The following is a 24,210-nucleotide window of genomic DNA, read 5'->3' on the forward strand; positions in this document are numbered from 1 at the left end:
CTGAGCTGCTCACACCTGCTCCATAAGAATGTATTGAATGTGGGTGGGTGAGACGTATATTGAGGCAAAATAATGACAATCATATGGTTATTCTGTATTTTTAATAACAAGAACATAGCTTAGCACTGTAGATATGAGATTGGTGACCAAACCGTGTACAGCAACACTCAGAAATACTTAGAAATGGATATTCACCTGAAGTCCTGTATTTATGTATTAATACTTGGATTTAAGAATATTTGTTTGTGTATTTGGTTGTGTGTGCATTTCTAATTGTTTGTGTGCGTATGTGTTTTACAGTGAGGCTTAGTGCAGTTCAGCCCCTCAAGCTCAAGGTTTATGAGGTGTTAGCTGTCACTTCATTGACTCCCGACTGGCCCATTACGCTTTGTGCAGACAGAGCTGTCTCAGGTGGAGAGTTGGGGTTTGGCCCCACACAAGCATTTAGACTGAGCATGCGTTTTTGGGGGTTTTTGACTTTTAAATCAACTTATGAATTTGTTATAACACACATATATATATATATATATATATATATATATATATATATATATATTAGGATTTAGTAGAAATTGCTAGTAAAATTTCACACGTAATTACAAAGAAACAGCAGCATAACATTGAATTAAACACAAAATTTTGAAATACTGAGACAGTATTTTCTTGCTTAAAAGCATTTCCTTTTAAAAGCATTTTATTGATCTAGGTTCATGTTAATATATAAGTGTGCTATTGTTGATTGTTAATTCATGTTTGTTCATAATCATGATACATTAATGCTACTTTATATTACTGACATGTAAAAAAAAAAAGATTAGCATATATAGAAATTAAATTCCACCTATATCAATAAATGCTTTAAAAGAATTGTTAGTTCAAGATACCTAATGCCTTAACTAATCTTAAAAAAAAAAAAAAGGTTGGGGGAGCATTAACTTAAAAAATATATATTAACTTAACATTAACTTAAATAATACATATATGTATTATTTAAGTTAATATATATAATTTAAGTTAATGCTCCCCCAACCTTATAGAGAATTTTGTGTTATGTTATCATTTTACTGTACGGTGTCCTTGAGTGCTCTGAAAGGCGCCTTTAAATAAAATGTATTATTATTATTATTATTAAGTGGTTTGATGGATGAAGTTATGTTTGAACACTAAAAAAACCTTAAACTTTTCTAAATTTTTTTTAAAACAAGCCTACATACCACTAGTGCCCTACTCAACAAAATGTTCCATGATAATTGCATAGACACATGCACTCATACAGTATACTTGCACATAGAAGGTGTGTGTATACATAGACACTCATTCATTCACATTTCCACATTTGTACCCAAGTGTTCACACACACACACACACACACAGGTGTAGTACAGATACTTCAGTTACTCTGTCTGTGTGGACTTTAGACAGGACTGTCTCTCCTGTCCTCTGGTTTGCAGGTGTGCGTCTTCATCTTGGCCAGTTTCTCAGACTTGGTTTATTTGAAGTGTCTGCCTTCACAGCCTGTAACTCCTGCTGATGAGTTCTTGGGGAGACCATAAAAAAGCAGCACCCACCCATCAAATAATGGGAGTTTATCTGAGAGGGGAATGATGATCTATGACCATCTCGCCACAGATGAGTCATGACATAGGGATGGATGAGGGTTAATGAGTGTTATTAGAATATCATGCTGACTGCATCATATTGTTGCTATGTGTATTGTGTAATTGTTCCTCCAAAGGCTTAACCTTACACAATCATGTTCATTTTCCCCCAATGTTATTTTCTTGTTGTGTTTTTCTCACTTTCTTTTGAACACTCTCTTTCACATAGTGCTTTCTTGCTCATCACTACTATTGATCTGGCTGTCTCTGTTATTTAAGATTCCCTGAATGCTCATTAATTAAGCCTGTTGAGAAGATCTAGAGAATAATTCCCACCCTCAATATCAATTACTATCAAAATAACCTTTTGAAGAGACACACTGTAGCCCAGTTGTTTGCTAACAACCAGCCCAAATCTGCAGCATGTTGTTGTATGCTGTGGATATTAGCAGGTATAAAGATATATTGTTTATTTACAAGTAAACACTCTTTTTAAAATAAATTAAAAAAAAGAGATTGTTAAAAACTGTCCTTCAAAAAAAAATCTGCCTTAATCCACATATTTTGAGATTTAGCACAACACTGGTTGTCCATAGTCAGCTCTCTTGAGTATCTTAAAGGATTGCATGCTTAAATATCTGCGTTTCTTGACTATCTGGACACATTGTATTGATTTTCTGTAGATGAGCTGGAGAGCTGTGGTTACAGAGGTTTGTTAAAAGATTGCTCAAAAGGATAATGCATGTATAGTGGTCACACAATCAAGTCTAGTTGTGTCGAGTTATTTTAGGATTACATAACATATTGGCTGTGATACACAGGGTCGGGATATATATTGCAATGATCATGGAAATTCCTCTCTATTTTCTAAATGCATTTTACTGATTTTATTGTGAACGATTCATCTGTGCCACAAGTTATTATATTTCACTAAGACTAAAACGATAAAAAAATCATTTTCATTACTTGAAATAAAATTAAATCTTAAACCTTATTAATTTTATGTTTTTCTTTCTTTTTTTAAGTTTAACTACAACTGAAATAAAAATGTATAAACTATATAGACATAAGTTGCACCTTGCGGCGCAAGGTGCAACGCAAGTGTTTTTGCTAGTTTCGGCCCGATGCAGTTCTCATTTTCCCGTCCTGCGCTGCGTTGTTTAAATAGCAAATGCATTTGCGCCCATTTGTGCGCCCATGGGCGTGCTGGTCTAAAAAAAAGATTTGTGTTCAGGCGCGTTGCTATTTTGATGAACTGAAAATAGACTGTGCCATAGACCAACTCAAACCTAGTCTAAAGTCAATGGCGCAATTTTTTTTTGTTAGTAGAAAATGCGCCTCTGGGCGGGTCCACAACGCGCGTTCACTTTGCTATTACACACAGGGCCACACAAACATACCAAATATTAAAAATGAAAGGATTACAGTGTAAAAGAATATTATTGTGTAGGCTACATAAATATAAAAATGTCATACATGTCATAATGGATAGTCATTGCATGTATCAGAATTAGCCTACCTATTTGCTGGTGCATGAGCAGATCCGTTTGCTCTCTGGAGACGCATTCAGTCTGTGCGCCTTAAAATTCCACCGTTTAAATAGCGAATCCGCCATGGCGCGAGCACAACTCGCTCTTAAAGGGAATGGGAGATGAGACTCTGATTGGTTTATTGCACGTTATGCCTAAAAACACTCATTTAGAGAATAGGGACAACCTTTTTAGACCATGCGCCGGGAGCACCGACCGTTTTTCCGTCGTTATACTAGCAAAAGTGGATTCGGAAACGCCCTAAGTGCACCTGCACCGTGCATTTTAGACCATGTGCTTAGATCATTAAAATAGGGCCCTAAAATTGCAAAAACTTGAAATATAACATCATGAAAGCAGGAAATATAAAATAAAAACAAATTCAAAACATTAGTGAAAACTATAATAGTATCTTAATGATGCTAAAATAATATTGATCCGTGCACGTTAAATTAATTAATTAATTAATTTGAAGTGTTTATTTATTGATTGATTGATTGTTTGAATTTGACCTAAAAATGGCATAACTCAATCTTCTGGTGAGACTACAAACTTCTCTCTGGCGACGTATGCCTGAATTGTCCAGTTAATTACTTTGCGCAAACTCTCATTCATCCAGTCAATAATTGAGAACCCACCCTATATTTTTTCTTATACAAAAAAAAAAAAAAAAAGACTTGGATGTGCCTCACAATATGGAAGAATAGAGAAGACTTTAATTTCATATGATATTTTATAAGATATTCACTTGAGTCTGAGCTCAGTGAATCATTTGTATTTGTTGTCACTCATTTGTTTTGCTGTAGAGCTGAACCTGGTCTTGAATGTTTCTCCAGGGCTGAACTCTTTGACACAGCACACAGTTAAAGGCAGCAATCAGTTCTCTGGAGTGATGAGTGCCACAGCTTTATCGGGCAGCTGTATAGATGTCTATCCCTCATCTTTATGGAGACATTTATGATGGAGGGATTTCCAAGACACTGATCACTCTCCTCTGTATCTGAGACCATAACCTACAAGCCCAACCTAAGGTTTCTTGCTTTGTGTGTGCCTCGTTGTTGATGTTTTACTAAAATAATATATATTGTTAGTAATAAGCTTGAGAAGACATTTATATCAAAATCAAATATTTCCAAGTTCTGTGTACTAGCTGCCTTTCAATTGTTGTTGCATAGTCGTGTTAGTTTTCCTTTGACATTTGTGTACCATTATTTCTTTGGCGGGAGTTTTTTTTAAAGGGGTTTTGATATATTTGAATATTCAGTAAATATTCATTAACGAGACACTGATTGGCCAGTAAAAGTATGTGGGGGCAGGAACAGAACAGAATGAGCTCATTGACTTGACAGTAAGGATGTTAATGGAAGCCATTTTCGTTTTAATCTAATAGATCGCTTTATAATATCGAACATGCAAGTGTGTGACGTCTCTCTCTCGCAATTGTAGCTGAGCTCTAGGATTTATTGTGGTAATATTTCCACTCTGCCTCCAATTTCAGACATTGATTACCCTCAATAACAGCAAATGTGGACTTTTTTCCACATGTACCTGGTCCAGTGCCAGAGTGATTAAGCTGCTTCTAAGCCGATTAATGAAAGAAGGTCTGAATCAAGAAAATACCTTTGAAAATGAAGGAAATGACTTTCCACAGCAGATGTGTTGCTACATTGCCTATTATGTTGCCTATTAAATAGCCTTTTTCAATGGCCCATTATTTTCCTCAATAAAAACACTCACTGGAGCTTGCATACTCCTGCACTTCAGAAAGCATATTGAAGGAACGATGAAATCCCCTGTATAAAATGAAACATTTGATGTCTTAAACACGAACCAGACGGGTTTCAGGCTACTTGACGGGGCTTCATGGCAGGTGTGGAGTGGGCCAATTCTGTTTTATAACTGCCACTCTCCTCAGAAAGTCTGCCAGGGAACAAGCCCCCTGCCAGTCGCCTGCCTCTCGCATGCCCTCGGATTACTGAAAGGTCGCGCCCATTATGGAGTTATTGAAAGGCAAAATCATGGCAGAAATCGTTAAGGGACCTCCCTTTATACTTGACTTCAAATGTCACGTCTATTCTATTCTATTCTATTCTATTCTATTCTATTCTATTCTATTCAAAGTAGTTTCCCAATTTAAAATGTTCCTCATGGATTACTGAACATAAGAAACTGATATGTGATCTCAAACCTCGTTGGCTGTCTGAATTCAGAATTCTGACATTTTGAAAAAGCCATTGCAACCAATACAGTTCACGTCAATCAATTACCAAGAGAGCCACGTTCATCTGGCCTCCAGTAATGTGACTGTTTACCCCTTTGCATGCGGCTCTGTGAAATACAAGCCTCTAGTATTGTCTTTTTCGGGCTTGTGACATATTGTCGTAATGTGACAGAAAGCCAGGATGAAATGTGGCATTTTGGAAAGGTCAGTTCATGGCCGTCTCAGAATTCGTCTCCCATCATGACGGTGGCAGTTGTCATATGGATGTTGGCATGTGCAGTCATCCTATAACTTGGAGAAAAAATGCAATGGGACCATCTAAGGATGATGATTTCCTGTTTTCTTGTGACATTAAAATGCTTATTATTTGCTTTTAAAGCAATTTGTTTTTAATTTTCATGACTTTTTTTTTCTTTTTGGTAGCAGTATGTTAACACTTAATTTTTTTTTTTAAATGTATACAATCATTCAAAAGTTTGGGTTAAGTAATTTTTAGAAGACCCCCATGATTGTAAAGCACTTTGGGTGTACAGCAATACACAAAGTGCTATATAAATGCCTGAATTCATTCATTCATTTTTTTATTTCTATTGTAAATGAATGCTGTTCTTATGAATTTTGTAAATGCTTTCCACATATATTAAGGAGTGTGACTCTTTTCAACTTAGAAAATAATAAGAAATGTGACTTGAGCACCAAAAACTGGAGTAATGGCTCACGAAAATTCAGCTTTGCCATCACAAGAATAAATGAAATTTTAAGTATTTTAAAATATAAAAGCTATTTTAAATTGTAATTATATTTCACCATATTAATGGGAGTATAAATATAAAGTTTAAAACAAACAATATGGGGGGGGAAACCCTATCTTTAGCAATATAGGCTAGATATTTATATTGCAATATAAAATAACAGAATTAATAGAACCCCCCACGTTGGTTTAGGTTTTTCCATGTATATTAATTAAGGCAGTGTATCCATGTTAAGGTATAACATTATCATTTTGGAATTTCTCTCAAATTCCCCCGATGAGAGTCCCTCCAGCAGGAGGAGGGAAGAAGACATGCTTGTCCCAGAATCAAATCAAATTCTCTTATCATCTTGTTATTTGCCGACGTTATCTGTGCAGGTAATGTGGTTATAAATTCAATTTCAGTCATGGGATTTCATTGTTTACTGATGCTGACTGCCTTTAGGCAGAGATGCAAGCAGTTAGTACTTGTCAGTGAATTTATTTGAGCTGCACCGTAGATGAAATTTAAAAGAGTGGGGACTCACAGGGGGGCCGACTGTCAAGGGCATGGCTCCAGGTGACGTTTACATGCATGTTTTATTCACATCTATTTGCTTTCATTTGGCCACTTGTTAGCCTGTGATGGCCTCACTTTGAGACCGGTATGCTACTCGATGTCTCTGCTGTCATGTTGATGAGCTTCTTTTAAGTGACACATCTGCCTGGACAGATGATTTTTATCATTGTATAGAATTCTCTTTAATGCTCATTGTTGGTTTATGATAAAAAAGCATGTCTCTTTTGTGTGGCCCTCTCTCACCTGTCTCTCCAGGTAAAGTGAAGGCCCTATATGACACTCAGACGCCCATGTGTCCGATCTGTCATGCTGTGCTGCGACCAGGAGAGCTGCAGGAACACATGGAGCAGGAGATGGAGCGTCTAATGCAGCTGCACAATAGGTACATCCTCCAATTCATTCTCAACACACAACAATCATGTTTATTATTTTATTTAGCATTTTTTTAATTTAAATTTTAAATCGATAGTATCCCAATGCTGATCTAATTTTTGTGGTTTTTGAATCTATTTTTTGTTATAATACAAAAAACCTAAGAAAAATCAAACAATAACTTTATTTAATAACTTTTGTTTTGTTTATGTAAACCATTTAGAAAGAAATGAATACATTTTAATTTAACATTAATATATTAATATTCATACAATTTTCTTTTAGATTTTTCAATATAAATAATTAAATAATTATTTAAATTGAAAAATCTAAAAGAAAATTAATGGGGAAAAAAACTATAAAAATAATATAATATCCAAATGTTGTCTCAATGTTTGTGGTTCTTGATTGTATTGTGTTGCCATAATCTAAAATCCTACAAAAAAAAAAAAAAAACTTATTTACTTGCTTAGTTACTTATGCTTCCTTGGAAGAAATAAATCCTTCCAACCATTAATTCTTCAAATAGCTTGGTTGCGGGGATGCTGGAGCGTAATATAAATGCAATCATTTATTTTATTATTTTTACTTTACTAATACTAGTTTTATTTAACATTTATTTAAATAAATAAATAATGTATCCCAATTCTATCTGCTATCACACTCTTTCCCCCTCATTCTTCACCTGCAATTCTCATGGAGACGACAAAAATGAAACCTGTCATGTTCCTCAGTCATTATATGGATTGTATCATGTTCATTACAGAGACAATCAATAATCTATCAACCTCCCTCTGCTTCGCTCATGTCTTTTGTTTTTCCGTCCATCCAGCTCAATCTGAAATCATCAGCCGATCAGTCGAGGGTTGATTTGATTTTTTTTGAACTGCCTCAGTCTCTTTGTGTCGGCCGGAGCATGTAGACAGTAAAGTGCCGCTGACAGTCAGCATGCTCTTCTGTCACTCTTACTCAAATCTCATCCAGGCTCATGAAAATGCATCGCCGCCCATAGTAAAGAGATCAAAACTGGAGACAAGAGCAGGAGAGATGGAGGAAGGGCAGAATTAAAGCAGATTGAAACAATGAACACATACACACACACACACACATATATATATATATATATATATATATATACACACACACACACACACACACACACACACACACACAAACTCCCTGACACCTCCTCTCTGTAGCCTGTCCCTTCCAAAGGCACATTAAATGCTTCCAGGTCTTGATGGCATATTTATCTACAGCCTCCGGGCATGTGCACCATGCCTCCACCCTTCTCCCTGTCTCCTCCATCATTGCAACATCACAAATTACAAGCTGTTACATTGTTCCTGACATTTCACAGCCAGTCAAGCTCAAGGCAGTCCCTGCGAAAATCATAGCAAGCTAATAACGCGTTTCCTCAACGTTTGCTATCAGCATCAGACGAGGCAGGGTGGCACATTAGCCACTCTGAACACATGAAAGATTTCTCCAATAAAGAAATTATAGCCATAATCTGCTTAGTGACAGAGCTGTGGACAGTAATTGTGTCAAATTGAACTCGGCCCCAGGGTGTGTTAGAGCCTTCCTGCTGTACAGGACCTGAGTGGAGACAGCTTTTTTTATACATGATTTTTATTTGACTGTGAAGGAAATGTCGTTTGAGAACAATATGCAACCTGATCCCTCATTTCCGAGCATGTTTGCAAATTCTTATTCAAGCTTTGTGTTTAAAACAAGGCTGTGTTTTGTTGGTAATGGAATTGTGGTGATGAAATATGTGTTAATAACACTCTCTCCTGTTTACAGTCAGGGTCTTGCTCAAAAGGAGTGTCTCGCTGCTGGGCCGCCTAAGGTACGGACTCTCCAATGTACTTCACAACACTTGTTATATACAATTTATTTATGTCTACAGGCAATAATAACCGCTCTACCTCTCTCAGTCTCTGTTCTCGATGCACATAAAGAGAGAGGGTTCCTCCTCCGCCTCCTCTCCACGTCCCGCTGATGAGGCTGTGCACTCCGACAGGTACCAGGTGAGCACAAAATGCACGTTATATACTTCATCAGCTTGCACTTCTTTTGAAGAACACAATGAACTTTACTCAGTTACAGGAAGAATCAAACAAATTAAAGTGTGGACTTTTCCCATTCCTGGACTACGTGTCAATCAAAAGTTTGAGACAGACCTCAGTGTAGTGCTGCCATCTACTGGACTTTAATTGAATTTAAAATAATATTAATGTTCTAAAAATGTTGCATTATAATTATAATATTCTACTTTCTAAAGACTGCTGATGAAATGTTCTGACAAAAGTATTATATAATTTATAAGATGATAAAACCTAAAATAAATATATTTATATTAAAATAAAAATGTTTCTAAAATGTATTAATCTGACTCCAGAGAGTAGAAAACAAACAAGTAAATAATGACCACATGACATTTTAATAATTTGTTTCAGTTTTAGTGCAATGCCTATATAAAAGTCAATAATTATTTTACAAACAATGCTGTCCTCATAATATCAAACTTATTTTTTTCTACTGCCATTTTTGCATAGTATAAATTGGTCGTTATATTTTAGGTTTGCAGGGTATGGACAGATTTGTGAGTCTTTAACATAAAAAAAAAAATTGATTTATACCTGAATTGTGAATATTTGTGAAACTGGATATTCAGTGAGAACAAACATTGTATGATGGTTTAAAGGCTTATTCTTTCAAATAAAATGTAGTTTTTGTGAGATTATGGATTTTGAACCTTCCCTTTTGTTTTTCTCTTTTTTCATTACAGACATTTTTGCGAGTACGAGCAAACAGGCAAACAAGACTCAATGGTACGTTGTCCATGACTTTCAGTATCTCAAAATCCTCTCACTGTATTTCTCTTTTTTTATTTTGCATTTCAGTCATTGCCGAGTCATAAACATGCATTGGATCTGACTCTATAAATACTAATACAAGTTTTTATACAAGTTCCATAAGACATTCTTTGAAAATGACAGTAATTATTACAAATTGACAGCACAGGTACATTTTGAATCGCACTTCTAACACAGTTTGAACAGTCACAATTAAAGCACCACCCCTGACCTTTGACCTAGCACCCTCACGAGCAGAGCGGATTATTGACCTTTAACCTTTTGATATGTTAACAGTTAAGGAGCTCTGCTGGTGCAGGTGCTACGCCAAACAGAAAGTGAAATCTGTTGATGTTTGGCCTGACTGTGGATTCCCACATGTATCTTCTTGCCCACTGTCTGGTAAGCTGTTCTCCACACACGGCACACAACAGCGGATTCACTACCAACTCTTTATTATTTTATTTACATCAGGTTTTGTGTTTAGTAAAATTAGGTATATAAAAAAGCTTTATCTAGAATGCCAGTCAGCACTGATTTAAATTAATCTTAAAGGAGAAAATGACTTTAGAATCATCTTCTGCATATGTAGAATGAGAGGATGAAAATTATATAGTATTTAATGTAACATTATGCCCTTGACACAGTTATACGCAGAGTATTGAATCTCTGTACTGTGAAATATTGATATTCTATCATGTTGAATTTTCGATCATTTACCAGGACTGTTACTTTTTATGTTATTTCATTAACATCTAAAAAAGGTGCACTGGACGATTGGTCACAGCTAATTGATCAGATTCTCTCTTTAATTAATGATCCTCTCTCTGTTATGCTCAACTTCATTGTGATTGTAACAGCCTCAGCTCGGTTTCTTTGACTATATTATGAGCTGAGGCTCCTAAAGATTAATGTCCCTTAACATCATTAGTAGCTCAGCAAAACACAGAGATTTTAATGGAGTGGTGGATACCGTTCCACAATGCGGAATTTTACTTCTACTGTGTGTGTGAGAGAGAATTAGATGCAGAGAATTCTGGAAATCTTCTATTTGTCTTTATTTTATAATCAGATAAACAGATCTGTCCAATTCCCTTGCCATTTATTTATCTTTTGTAGGCCATAGAGGCCTTTCTGTCTTATCAGTTTATGTCAGCTTGAGATCGTATATATTTCCATCATAAAACTGCCACTGGAGAAAAATCAAATCAAAAAATGTATTTATGCTTCATATTTTTAGATAACATAATATGAAAAGTGTCAAGCATCAGTAAAAATCAGCTGTTTTGTTGTTTTTTCATTGTTTTGTTTTTTTTACAGCACGCATTGGGAAACTTAAAAGACGGAAAGCAGAGGAAGACCAGGTATGATGAAAATGCAGCTTATTTCTCATTGTGCATGTTCATTCAAAACAATGAACCTTCATTCCCCTCTAGTCTGTATTTTTTCTAGATCTGCTTTCACTGACAGATCACAGACTGTTTGTGATGTCTGTACTTGACAGGCAGCATGAGACAGGTGTCAGCTGTCCTGTTCTGCTAAGTCAGTCGTATGATGTATAAGACAGGTAGATGTGGCCAGAAGGATCAGACAAACTATAAACCCGCCTGTGAAATGTCTGTTTCTTTTTATTTTCTGTTTCTTTCAGCTGTGACCTCATGCCAAGAGGGCATTCAGGGCAGGTAGCAGATGAAAGCGTTGTCTTGAGGCTGGTGGAGACATTTTCACCAGAGATACTGATATGTGTGTTTTCTACAGAGAGACGGCGTGTGTGTTGTTGAAGATGGCTCTGTGCTGTCAGCCGGGAGGGAGTTTGAGTGGGCCGAACAGAGAAGAATACAGATGGTTTCTGTTCTCAGAGGCTTCAGAGGTACAAAACACAAACAAACACTTCACAGTAATTAAAATGCATGCCAAATACTCAAATACATCCATATAAATCAATCCATGTTTATAAGGAGTCAGGTATCAGATTAGATAGGCAAATATCTTAAAAACTCTACAATAAAAAAGCCACTGAACTTGATGAAATCAGTTGCTAACATCCAATTATGCATTGTGACTAGCTCAGTGAAAAAATTAGACACAAATAATAATGCAGTACTGAAATGTATCAATAGAAAAACAGTGCAAATAAAAACAGATTATTTTATCCAATCTCCATGTGCTACACTGAAGAAAAACAACAACAACAACAAAAAACTGTGTAGTTTTTACTTTAAAACAATTTTCTCTCAGAAGTAATGGCAAGTAAAGCAATGAATAAAAATTTTGAAGTAGAAATAGTGTTTTCTTGTAAAAATGTACTCCAGTAATCTATGGAAAATATTTTTTACATTGTATATATTTTTATGTAAACTAGTAGGCATCATGTTAAATAGAGTTATAGTCTGTTGAAATTGAATGCAAAACTCAAGTCTATTTGTAGAGTTAATGCCACTGCACAGCGTTCCCAAATCGGTTACCTATGCTATGAGGTTCAGTGACCGACTATGTAAGCAGCAAGGCAGCTCGCTTAGTTTTGCAACAGAGTTTGTGTGTGTGATTAGTTCACAACAGACATGTGAGGTAATGGGAGTGGTGTTAACCTCTTGAGAAGGAGATTATTGTAAAAGCACTTAGACAGGGGTCAAAAACAGAGACAGAGCCGATCACAAAGGACTCAGGGGTCATATAGATCATTGTGTCCTTAAAAACACTTTTAATTTGATTAGCACTTTGCAGTTCATCAGTAGCAGGGCGCATTTGTATCTCAGCCTATTTTTTAATTTCATACTCTCTATTCTTTTTGGCTCTCTTTTTCTGCAAGGCTTTGTGTTTTTTGTCATTTAATGAATTCTCATATCAAATTATCCTAAGGTTTGGTGAGCAGCACATTGAAAGAACATCAGGACAGCGATGCAGATCTGGATGTGGACGGGGATGATACTTTGGAATATGGAAAAGCGCAGTATCCTTATTTTTGCTGTCAGTCAGCACAGTTTATGGTATTTTTGATAATAAGAAACGTTTCTTTAGCAAATGATCTTAGATACACAGAGGCGGATGTGATTCCCTGTTCAGCAAATGAACCCAGAGATGCTGAGGAGAGGCAGGCGTTAAGAGGAGCTGTTTTAAAGTACGCACAAACACAAACAGCATATTATTAGTGTTTCTATGCTACTTTAATAATACTTACTTTTTCTTCTTTTTTTGACACAACCAGCAGGTTGTCTCCAGAGCAAACCAAGTTGGCAAACTCAGGTGAGCCAAAAGATTTTTAGAGATGTTAGTTTAGTACATGTTTAATGTAGTTAGCTTATATGTACACCATGTGTATGTACTGTATATACATATATAGTGCATGTGTACAGATTATTCATAATGCTGTACTATGTCTGCAGAAACTCCTACTACAAGCAATGGAGAGTTTAACAATAATACAAGCACAACATCTCCAAAAACCTGTAAAAACAGCGAGTTAGAGATGTAAGTATACCTTAAAGTCAGCATGAAATTATATTGTGAACTATTCATTCATGCATGTTTCATTTGCAATGTTTTAAATCATAATGCAAAGAAAGGATCTGTCACTACTTCTGTTTCATCGTGACTTCAGTGCACGCTTTTTGAAAGTGGTTTGTGCATATATTCCAGACACTCTGAGCTGTGATGCTCATATGGGAGATACACGTAGGTTAAGATTCAAGTGCCTCCACCCACACTCTTCTGTTCTTCTCCTCTCCAACATCCATGACATTTTCTTGGAAGAGATCTCTGCAGGATCATGATACAGCACTTCTAAAGTCCTGTTGGGAAATTTAAACTTCTTTCTGTGTGCACTGAGACAGATTTTCAGGCATTACTAATCGTGCAACTGAGGTCAAGTTTGCACATGGAAGGGACACATGAGGAATTATATATGGCTGACCCCTTCAACGAGAGTCACACGAATCAGTTCTTTCTCAGCGGGGCTACATTTTGGCAAGTTCACTGAAGCGTGTTTGACTAATGTTTTGGAGTGAATCATTCATCAGCTTGATTGATCCATTTATCAGTCAAGGAGTGTCATACTGCAGGGAAACTATGAAATACTTTTTCTAAATGTAATTATTCTGAATGTATTATGTGCGAGTGATTTGTACATATTTGCAGGTCCACCCACAGAAGTTGCATCATCACAATGAAAATAACAAGACTTTTCTTTCTCTGTCACGCACACACAAAAACTTAAACGTTATTATGCTATATTATATTATATATACTGTATAGGCTTATATCCCATGGTGCCTCATGATTTTCATATGAAAAAATATATGCACACATACAATATTAAATGTAAAATTAAATGAATATATTTTTATATTTAACACAAGATTTCTACCTGATCCGTCACCACTCTCCAGTAGGTATTTAGCCTGAGGACGAGGGCAGTTATTTCATATTTCCAGCAGACAGCTACAAGAGAAAAGCAGCATTCATTATGCTTATATTTGGCGGCTATTACATGAGGCATTTTTGATGGATCACTTAAACCCCCTGCTGTCATAGTTCAATTCCTGAGAGCTGATTAAATGGGGATGCGTTGGCCAGGATGTTCCTACCAGGGATTAGGGGGCTCTGAGCGAGTGTTATTTAATTGTGGTGAAGTGGAAACACTCGAGTGAGGAAGGGTTAGTGAGGCGGGAAGGAGGACCGCTCCTGACAAATGACAGTGCGCCGCGGGGCGCTTGCTTCACGGCCCTATGTGGACACGCTAATAAAGCAATTACACTGAGACAATGTTTGCACACTGCGGTGACATGTCTGTCCCTCACCTGCTGTGGGAAAGGCTGATACAAGGAGCAATTTTAAGCTGTTTTTGCTCACAATAAAAGTTTTTGGAATTGTATTGTACTTTTATTAGGTCTGTTAAGTTACTTATAGGACCCTTTGTTTCTTTTCTGTGATTATCTCTTGTGGCTATCCAATCACACTTCGCATCCATTTATTTGAAAATAGACATATGCAGTCAATGTATGCTCTTCATTTTTGATGTTCAATATGGCAATACAATAGGGATGCTCACTCTCATGTATTACAATGTTGAATTGCTTCTGAATGCACCTCGTTTAATGATGCAATCTGTCTTCTGATTACCGTTCATGTGTAATTTAGAATTCATAACATGTGGCCTTCAGCGACAAAGACCTCAGCATGCTGTGACTCTCTAATCAATCTCTGATGGATTTGTTCTTTGTTTCGTTTAGCTTACCGGATGACCCCTCCCTCAGTACGCTGGAGGCCCTGAAAACACGCATCAGAGATCTGGAGAAGCAGCTCACACGAGGGGACAGATTCAAGTGTCTCATCTGCATGGTAAGCTTGACCTTGCATATTTATTCAAAACGGACTAAAATTAAATTACTATATTCATTACTATTCAAGTGTTTGTGGTCAGTAATAGATTTGTTTAATGTTTTGGAAAGAAGTCTCTCATGCTCACCAAGGCTGCATTTATTTAATCAAAAATAGAGTAAAAACAGTAATATTATTACAACACAAATTTTCTATTTTTATGTTTTGAAATGTAATTTATGACTTTAAGCAGCCTTTACTCCAGGCTTCAATGTCACATGCTTCTTCAGAAATCATTGCAACGTGCTGATTTGCTGCTCAAGAAACATGTCTTATTATCATCAATGATGAAAACAGAAAAATACATTTTTCTTATGCACATCATTTTATTGTGCACATATACTTTTTTTCAGGATTCCTACACAGTACCTCTGACCTCCATCCAGTGCTGGCATGTCCACTGTGAGGAATGCTGGCTTCGCACCCTGGTGAGACGAACATTTATCATACTTAAAAAAAGATGTCCAGCACAGCCATGTGACTTCAACAAGTGAACCCTGTATGTTACTATTAGTTGTTTTTGACTGTCAAATTATCTTTCTCAAAGGGAGCAAAGAAACTGTGTCCACAGTGCAACACTATCACCTCACCTGGGGACCTGAGACGAGTGTATTTGTGAAAAGTTAAAGCTGTCCTATCATCTGCCTGTTTGCACTCTACACAAACGGATCATTTTAACTGAAGAGAACCTTTCTGGGCTGAGGCAAAACTTAGAGGACGTCTTGCCCAACAGAGTCATTGCCCAAAAGTTCCTGTTGGAACACAACCCAGTTACATGAAGACCACTGTGTTCATTTCTTAATGAAATGGTAAAGTTTTAAAGTACAAATCTGCCGTAACAATATTGTAAGGACAGTAAAACCGATCACCAAATGTTGTTTCTATGTATAAAACCTTGTTTTATAAAATAATGTTATAAGTTATTCTCATAGAGAAAGTTCTAAAGCAATTGGTCAAATAGTTTTGTGAATGTTTACACTGAAGAGTTCTGAAATTGGTAAGCGGTTAACTTTGAAATCATTCATAAACAGTGTTTTGTGTAGAATGCGCAGAAAAGCAAAGAATCTTGTACATTTATTTTCCATGCTTCTGTACCTGTAATTTAATAGTGAATGGAATCCTTTAAATATGGTTTAAGATAAATTATCATTTCAGCTGTCACACAGGTGATAGTGTAGTTGTTTATATTATGCATTTTTTGTCTCATGATGCCCTTATCCTAAGCATGCGTTAAAAAACTCAAAGACAAGAGACTGAATATGATGCAAAGTTACAAAGCCATTCTCACAAGGTTTGTAGATTCAAAAAGTGCTAATTTTATCAAACAGTTCACATGCATAAACAAAAATAGTTTTTACTACAAGGTTCAGCAACAGATATTCTGAGTTGAATTAGCTCCCTGTATATTTTTGACATTTTTTGCTCTTCTACTTCAACTTAAGATGCTGTGCAGATTGAATTGTCTACATTCTTGTAATGAATTAATATTTAATCCCTAACAGGTGATTGGCAGGTTATTGTATTGATATGTACTGTACAGCAGAGCTGCATCGGGGAGAACGTGCTTCCCTCCCTCAGCAGGTGGAATTGATTCTTAATGCAGGATATGGACGCTGAGGCTGATCTCTGCTTAGCCTTCACTCCTCTCCACTGCCAAGCAGAATAAAGGTCTGTTGACACTGAGTCACTATAGGCTACGACATTATGACTCAAGGAACTAAGCTCAGAACTAACAGAAAAGGAGTTCAATTTCCTTTGTGGTATTTTAGCAATAGTTTTATTACTGTCTAGACACTATAGTAAAGTTACTACAGGTAACTGAAAGATCGTGAAGCACTTTTGATAGAACTGAAATAAATGAGACATAAAACCAGCTTTGTTTTATGATGATGTATTTTGTACAGACTCATCTGTTTTTCTTTGACAAAAAATAAACTAAAGTTGTTGTCTAACAGATGTCATTGTCAGCCTTAATATGGTTTTCGGTACATACATGAGTCAGCACCAAGGCACCAGCATTTGGACATAAATGTGGAGCTGAGAGGTACGTTTATGCATTTTACAGACAATTTATCCAAAGCTACAGTACTTGCATTGCATTAAATGTGTAAATTTCATCAATTAATGTACTACATTCCCTGGGAATCAAACCCATGGAGCTTACATTGCCTATACCGCTATTGTTTGAGCTGAGACAGTTGCAGGTATAAAAAATAACCAGCATTTCCTCTTTCCTTTTGGTCTATTTATTGCATCTCAAGTATCTTAGCGCCACCTGGCCAGTTCGTTTCAGCCATTCTTAAAGATGCCTTGAATGAATGACCTGATAAAAGGATGTCTGAGGCTGATGTCCTGACATATCTCTAATTAGCAGCAGTGTATGGACACTCGTCTGTGTGGATTTAGGTTAGTGCTGGATTAGCCTAGCCTTGTGTCTAATGCAAAAGGAAGTGAACTGCTGCACCACTCTCACAGTGTATTTTACTTCAAAACTCCCAAATGTGACACAAATTATATTTACACTTCCAGCCCCAGCAACCCTAACTAATGAAATTACTTTTTGGATGCTTTGCTAGGGAGCAGAAATGTCACAACTCTACTAATATGCAGCCAGTAGTGAGGAGATGTCTGTAGAAATATGCAACTTTGTCTGATTGTCATTTTTTGTAGACTCTGCGCAACTTTATTTGACACAATTTGTTTTTTGAATCAGCTATGTGAAATTAGGCCTACACCTTTAAATAACATTTAGCTGACTATGCATTATATGATAATTTAATAACAATAATATCATTTCAATAATTATTGTTTAGAACATTGTATCTTTTAAAAAAAAAAAAAAAAAGATCAGAACTCAAATTTGACAGTGAATTTTAGTTTTAAAATTCCACATTGCTTGAAAATATGCATAAAATATAATTCATGGTGCAGTTTGAATATAATTTCATTTTATATTTCCATAATACTATATTGATAATTTACAAAAACATTATATAATTAGAATTTTGCCTTATTTGGATTATTTACCATGCATTACTAGAAAGACTGGGACTAGTTGTCACAATATTTAGTTATAGTTTAGTTAGCTTACAGTGTAGTTATTTTTTTATATAGTTACTGTAGCCTATATATTTAGTTTTATATAACATTTCTCAGGCTGGATGTTAATATGGACTTGGTCTTGTCTGCAAAAAGCTATTGAACATTTTCACCATTATTTCTCAGGAAAAACAAAGGATTGCGTCTTTTCAAAGTTTAGTATGATTAGTAGCCTCTTATCTATGTCATAATAAATGCACTAGACCTGCTGTTTGATTGGCTGAGAGTAAACGGAGGAGGTGGTAATTGTCACTGGGAGTAAGCTGTGGCAGTAAGTCAGTGAGTTAGAAACACACACATACTTCACCATCTAACCTGCACAGACAAGGTAAGAGCTGTCTTTGTTTTTTGTGTTTTTTCTGGTGTTCAAAATTTAGAGGGCAAAATGTATGGTTTATTGTAATGTAAATGGTTTTAAACAGTCTGCAAGGATTCTGGGCACACATTGGATTTTTATTCATTTCATTTGCAGATGCATATTCATTTGTGCTTTTAAATAGATTTTTAATTACATTATGAATTTTAGCTTTGAAATTTCATGTTGTCTTGAGCACACTTTAAATATTTGTATTAATTATTTTATTTTTTAATTCTTAACTTATTTTATTTTTAATATTCTTTATCATCATCATAAGACAGAAACACTTGAACATGCAGTAGCCAAAATATGTCATTAGGGAAATTTGATAGAATAAACAAAGAACAGTCAAAATGAACAAACTGCTAGTAGGCAACTGTATATTTATTCTAGAGTTTTCCCAGATCAGACTGACTGTCCAGTTGGTTTGTCTAGTCTCCAGCAGAGTCCCTAAAAATGGACCAGACATGATTCCAAACAGACATTGTAGAAAACATTAAGACAGGCTTTAGGTCAGTGGGCCTTTGTCATTAGGCTTACATGCTGGGTAATCCTCTTCATTGGCCTAACCTGACTTCATTAAGATATTTTCACGGCACTTTACATGAACATGTAAATCCTTTTGCTACCATGTAAATCATGTAAATGCTTTGCTAAATTACATTATTTTGAAAGACAGACTCTCCAATAAAGTTCATTTATAACACCTCACAAAGAACTTTTTTTTTTTTTTTATATCTGTGTTGAGCCAGCTGGAACATCAACACATTTAACATTTTAAAGTTCCTTTGACGACTTCCATGGTTGGATTCAGTTTTATAAACTATACAAAATAAATAAATAAATAAATAATGCTTCTTAGTCAGGAAATAGGGTTGTATTGTTTCGTTTTCCTTCATGTACCCTGTTCTCTATTACAAGACCCAGTCCACAGATCTCAAAACAGAATCACTAATCACCCGGATCAGTGGATTAGTTCCTGAGCTTCTCTCTTGGAGGGACGCATGCGTGCAATAGGCTCAGTGTCTGCCCATGTCAGCTTCTCTAGCTTATAGCACTCTCTTTCTCTCAGCTGGGCACCAAGACAAAAGCTTCCTACTTGACCTGATCCGTGTTCAATACGGAAGGTGTTTGTTTGTTGTGATTGAATAATAAAGACTTATGTACGATTTAAGTAAAAATTACACTTAAAATACATCTTTTCTAGCATTTTATGTCAGAATGTAGTACCATGCTACAGTATAACTCTAAAAACTAAAACTAAATCTCTGTGTAATCTATTTTTCTTTTACCTTGTTTGTGTTTTTGAGGATGAAGCATGTCACGACTGAGTCTGATTGAACACATGACTTGTGATGTCAAAAACATTTCACCTGCCTTGTAAAAGATGCTATGCCTTTTTAGCTGCATTTAATTACACTACCTTAATTTAAAAAAATTACATTTATTCAGCAAGGATTCATCAAATGTGACAGTAAAGACATTTATAATGTTACAAAACATTTCTTTTAATTAAATACTGTTCTTTTAAATGTTCTATTCATCAAGAGTCCTGAAAAAAAATTGGATCAGTTTCCAGAAAAATTTTAATAATATAAAATATTAATCAGAACAATGGTTTTCAACATTGGTAATCATTAAAAAAATGCTTTTTGAGCACGAAATCAGCATATTAGAATGATTTCTGAAGGATCATGTGACACTGAACACTGCTGAAAATTCAGCTTTGCTATTACAGTAATAAATTATATTTAAATATATATATATATATATATATATATATATATATATATATATATATATATATATATATATATATATATATATATATATAGAAACCATAAATTTTAAATTGTCATATTTCATAATATTGCTGTTCTTTCTTTAACTTTTGAACTATATATTTTTAAAACATTTAAAAAAAATATTCCCTGCTATCTACAGACCTGCGACTTATTGAAAAATGTGTTGCATATAGTAGGTTTGTAGATTTAATCATCAAAAAACTTAAAACATGTCACATACACTTTAACAAACAAACAAACCTGTTTTGATTGTCTCACAGAGAAATGTCAGGACCCAGGCCTGTAGTTCTGAGTGGCCCATCAGGAGCTGGAAAAAGCACCCTGTTGAAGAGACTCATGAAAGAATATGAAGGGGTTTTTGGATTCAGTGTCTCCCGTATGTAACATTACAGACAAATTAGACAGATGGTTAGATGCAAGACAAGTAACCAAATGACAAGAATGTTGGATGAATATTTTGATACCTTGATCTTTCTTTCTGCAGACACCACCAGAAATCCTCGACCGGGAGAGGAAGATGGAAAAGGTAAGGCAGAATTCCCCACTTCACAACTATAATAAATGAGAAGCTTGCTTTATCAGAGAAACAAATAATGTCAGATATGAGTTCAGAAACAGAATAAATAACCAATTGAAATATACAGTATACCTACTTGCCCACAGCGTAGAAAGTGAATGAGAGATGGACTTTAAAATAAGCAAGTGGAGCATTGAAAAAAAGCTTTTCCACCTACATTCCCATCCAGTTTTAAAGCCCTTAGTCCATAACTGTCTTCTTTGCTGCTTCTTACTCCCAAGTGAACTGTTTAGATTAATTTCCAAACATATCACCGCATTTCACAGGGGTAAATTTCTCTTTTTATTCCCCAATGTGCCTTTGTCGTTTTCTCTAGGGCTGAATTGTCTCCCAATGCTTCTGGGGGCTACTTTACTTCCTGTAGCAGACATCCTGTCCTCTGAGACATCTGAAGGTGTAGATTTGATTTCCATTATTGGTCGTAATTGGTTATTACTGATTATTGGCATATCTAATGTGATGAGAGAGTAATGGGGGTTACTTTCATCTTTCTAAAATCTAAAACTTTGTCAGCGAATTACATTTCAGGCCAAAATTCCAAAGATATGATTGTGGACATCACATGTTCTCTCTGACATGAATGCCAGTGTGCACTTTGGAGTAAAAAGCCTTTGAAAATAGCCCCCTGTGTTCCCTAGGTTTTCCATGTGATCACTTTCCCCACAGCACAAATTCCACGAGACAATCATTAGCATCACAACAGAACCTTAAAATCATTTCTGGGCCATTTAATGAACAATCTAAAATTGGTTTAGGTCACATGAGCAAATTATTTCTTTTCTGCACAATTTACACAAATAAATTCAATAGATAGACTGAAAAGCTACAGTTGAAAAAAGCACATAATGGAAAGCAATACAGATTTATTAGAGATATTTAAGGTGGAACTAAGAAATACAGCGTTTAAAAATGATTGTGTAAGTTAACTATAACCAGCCAATTTTATTATTTTGTTATTCTTATGATGTTTTTCCACAGACAAATGTTGTTATGCTAATGGGAGTGTCCACTGCAGTGCTGCCACGGATGATGTCAGTGTTTTGCCCTCCTGTAGTTGTGAATTGTTTGTCTTGTGTTGCCTGCAGAACCATTACGTCCCGCTTTAGATCCCCTCTGATGTGCTGTTGTGGAGTTAAACCATCAGAATGGTATGAATCCAACACTGGAGCTTTCTCATGGGCTTTACGAAAAGGACTTTTTTGTGAGATTATTTTATGTGCGAACACAGCTATTTTTGTATTTTAGAAGTTTCATTCAAAACATTCCCATCATTTAGTAAGATCAAGCATTTTAACCCCATATCATACGAACGGCGATCCTTTGGCGCCCTCTGCTGAGCATAAAATTGTGGGTTTTTTTAACGGTGAAAAGACTTGAAATGTCACACAGTTCATCCAAAAGTGAAAATTCTTTTATCATTTAATCATACTCTGAAAATGTCTGTCTTGTAAATCTTTCTTCTAATAGTTTCCGAGTAGGCTATACCTGTTCATTAGAATTTATCAAATGAACACCCTTTCAGCTCATTTGATGACTAGCAACAGACCAGCTTACAATGTCTCCTTGTGAATAATCACAATTTGCTTGGATTTCCAATTAATCTTCATTTATTTCTGTCCTCAACCCAGATTACCACTTTGTCACCAGAGAGAAGATGCAAGAGGGAATTGACAATGGCGAATTCATTGAGAATGCAGAGTTTTCTGGGAACATGTATGGAACCAGGTACATTTTATTGGTAAAATTGACATCTGGTATCTGATCCCATTATCCTCTTAATTCTTCACTGCTTTTTCTTTGTCTTCATACCAATGCCCAAAAGTAATGATTTTGAAGTAGCTTAGATCGTCCATAAGCGTATTGCCGATAACGACAAATTAAAAAAAAAAATGTTATTGCTCATCAAATTTACTATCACTTGCAGCAAATCATCCATAGAAGATGTTCAGGCACAGAACCTCATCTGTATCTTGGATGTTGACATACAAGGAGTGAAAAACATTAAAAAGACTGATCTGAACCCCATATATATCTCCATCCAGCCACCTTCAATGGAGATCCTCGTAAGTTGATAGAAATATTCCCAGCTTCATTATACAGCATTTAAATTGTGATAAAATACAGGAAGACGTTTTATTGTCCTACAGGAAAAGCGTCTGAGAGACAGACAAACAGAGTCGGAGGACAGTCTACAGAAGCGTCTGGAGGCAGCGAGGATTGACATGGAGCTCAGTAAGTGACACTTTCAGTAAGTCGGTTGTGCTTGAGCAAAAACATTTATTCCCTTGCCATTTTCTCCTCTGTAGGCAAGGAACCGGGAGTTTTTGATTTGGTAATCATTAATGATGACCTGGAAGAAGCCTATGAGAAACTCAAAAGTGTTCTTATTGAGGTAAAATTATTTTATCTCTGTAAAAAGATTGCATAGTTTTTCTTAATTTCATAAATGAATAACAATGAGTTGTTGGGTTTTTCCAACAGGAAATTGAGAAGGTGCAAGATGCCAAGAAATAGGAAAGGATAAACGGCACTTTTGACCGTTCTGCCCGACAACACAGGACATGAAGCCTTTTTTTCCAGCCTTGTACGGTGCAATCATGGTGTTGGTTCTCATGTCAGACTCTAAAAACTCTATTCACTTAAATGGCTAATCAAGACGAGTGCTGTGTTCAAAGGAGTGTGCTATAGCACTTTTCTCTGTGGGTGAGAGAAAATCTATGCATGTATATTAAAAACATCTCACTTCAGTCGAGGACTCTTCTCTATTTACTCTTTTGAGCATGTTTGCACCATGAATAATGAAGGGAGAAAACGGTAACAAAAATGAGTTCAGTGAGCTATTATTGATGACGATAGTTTGTTTCTCATCAGCATGTTAGTTCTATAGTAGAGAAATGATTGTTTTTAATATGTTTGATCTTTGTAGAAAGCTATTACTGTATGTTTGATTGTCAGTTAGCCTTCAACATGTTTGAATGTATTCTGCTGAATGGTTAGTTTGAGTTGAACCTTCATGTTTCTAAACTTGTGTTGAATATAAAATAATGTCACTGTATCAATGCTGAAATAAAATAAAATGAGCTACAGCTACATTAAAGCTACAT

At 35.7% G+C, this 24,210-nt stretch overlaps 2 protein-coding genes across 10 annotated transcripts in view; both read left to right on the forward strand.

The window, feature by feature from the left end:
- The window catches only part of rnf220b (ring finger protein 220b), a 38,419-nt gene extending 21,108 nt beyond the window's left edge, over positions 1-17,311 (forward strand). For 5 of the 9 annotated variants that reach the window (XM_058783722.1, XM_058783719.1, XM_058783720.1 and 2 more), the window contains 14 exons: positions 6,914-7,040; positions 8,837-8,882; positions 8,971-9,063; positions 9,825-9,867; positions 10,189-10,293; positions 11,212-11,255; positions 11,650-11,761; positions 12,751-12,841; positions 12,923-13,009; positions 13,097-13,134; positions 13,275-13,359; positions 15,120-15,228; positions 15,621-15,695; positions 15,815-17,123. In XM_058783722.1, coding sequence (XP_058639705.1) covers positions 6,914-7,040; positions 8,837-8,882; positions 8,971-9,063; positions 9,825-9,867; positions 10,189-10,293; positions 11,212-11,255; positions 11,650-11,761; positions 12,751-12,841; positions 12,923-13,009; positions 13,097-13,134; positions 13,275-13,359; positions 15,120-15,228; positions 15,621-15,695; positions 15,815-15,886 — 1,127 coding nt within the window. In that variant the 3' untranslated portion in view covers positions 15,887-17,123. Of the gene's footprint in view, positions 1-6,913; positions 7,041-8,836; positions 8,883-8,970; positions 9,064-9,824; positions 9,868-10,188; positions 10,294-11,211; positions 11,256-11,649; positions 11,762-12,750; positions 12,842-12,922; positions 13,010-13,096; positions 13,135-13,274; positions 13,360-15,119; positions 15,229-15,620; positions 15,696-15,814; positions 17,124-17,222 lie in introns of those variants that run through there. The other 4 variants (XR_009272344.1, XR_009272345.1, XM_058783724.1 and 1 more) reach the window with 4 other exon arrangements.
- Positions 17,312-20,788: 3,477 nt separating this feature from the next.
- Positions 20,789-24,156, forward strand: guk1b (guanylate kinase 1b). The gene is made up of 8 exons (XM_058783726.1): positions 20,789-20,905; positions 21,014-21,055; positions 21,423-21,500; positions 22,735-22,831; positions 23,031-23,169; positions 23,254-23,338; positions 23,413-23,498; positions 23,588-24,156. Exons 1-8 carry the CDS (start codon positions 20,794-20,796, stop codon positions 23,618-23,620), a joined length of 672 nt encoding a protein of 223 aa, XP_058639709.1. The 5' UTR covers positions 20,789-20,793; the 3' UTR covers positions 23,621-24,156.
- The last annotated feature ends 54 nt before the right edge of the window (positions 24,157-24,210 follow it).

This window comes from Onychostoma macrolepis, chromosome 08 (assembly GCF_012432095.1).
Source record: "Onychostoma macrolepis isolate SWU-2019 chromosome 08, ASM1243209v1, whole genome shotgun sequence".
NCBI classification, from domain to species: domain Eukaryota; kingdom Metazoa; phylum Chordata; class Actinopteri; order Cypriniformes; family Cyprinidae; genus Onychostoma; species Onychostoma macrolepis.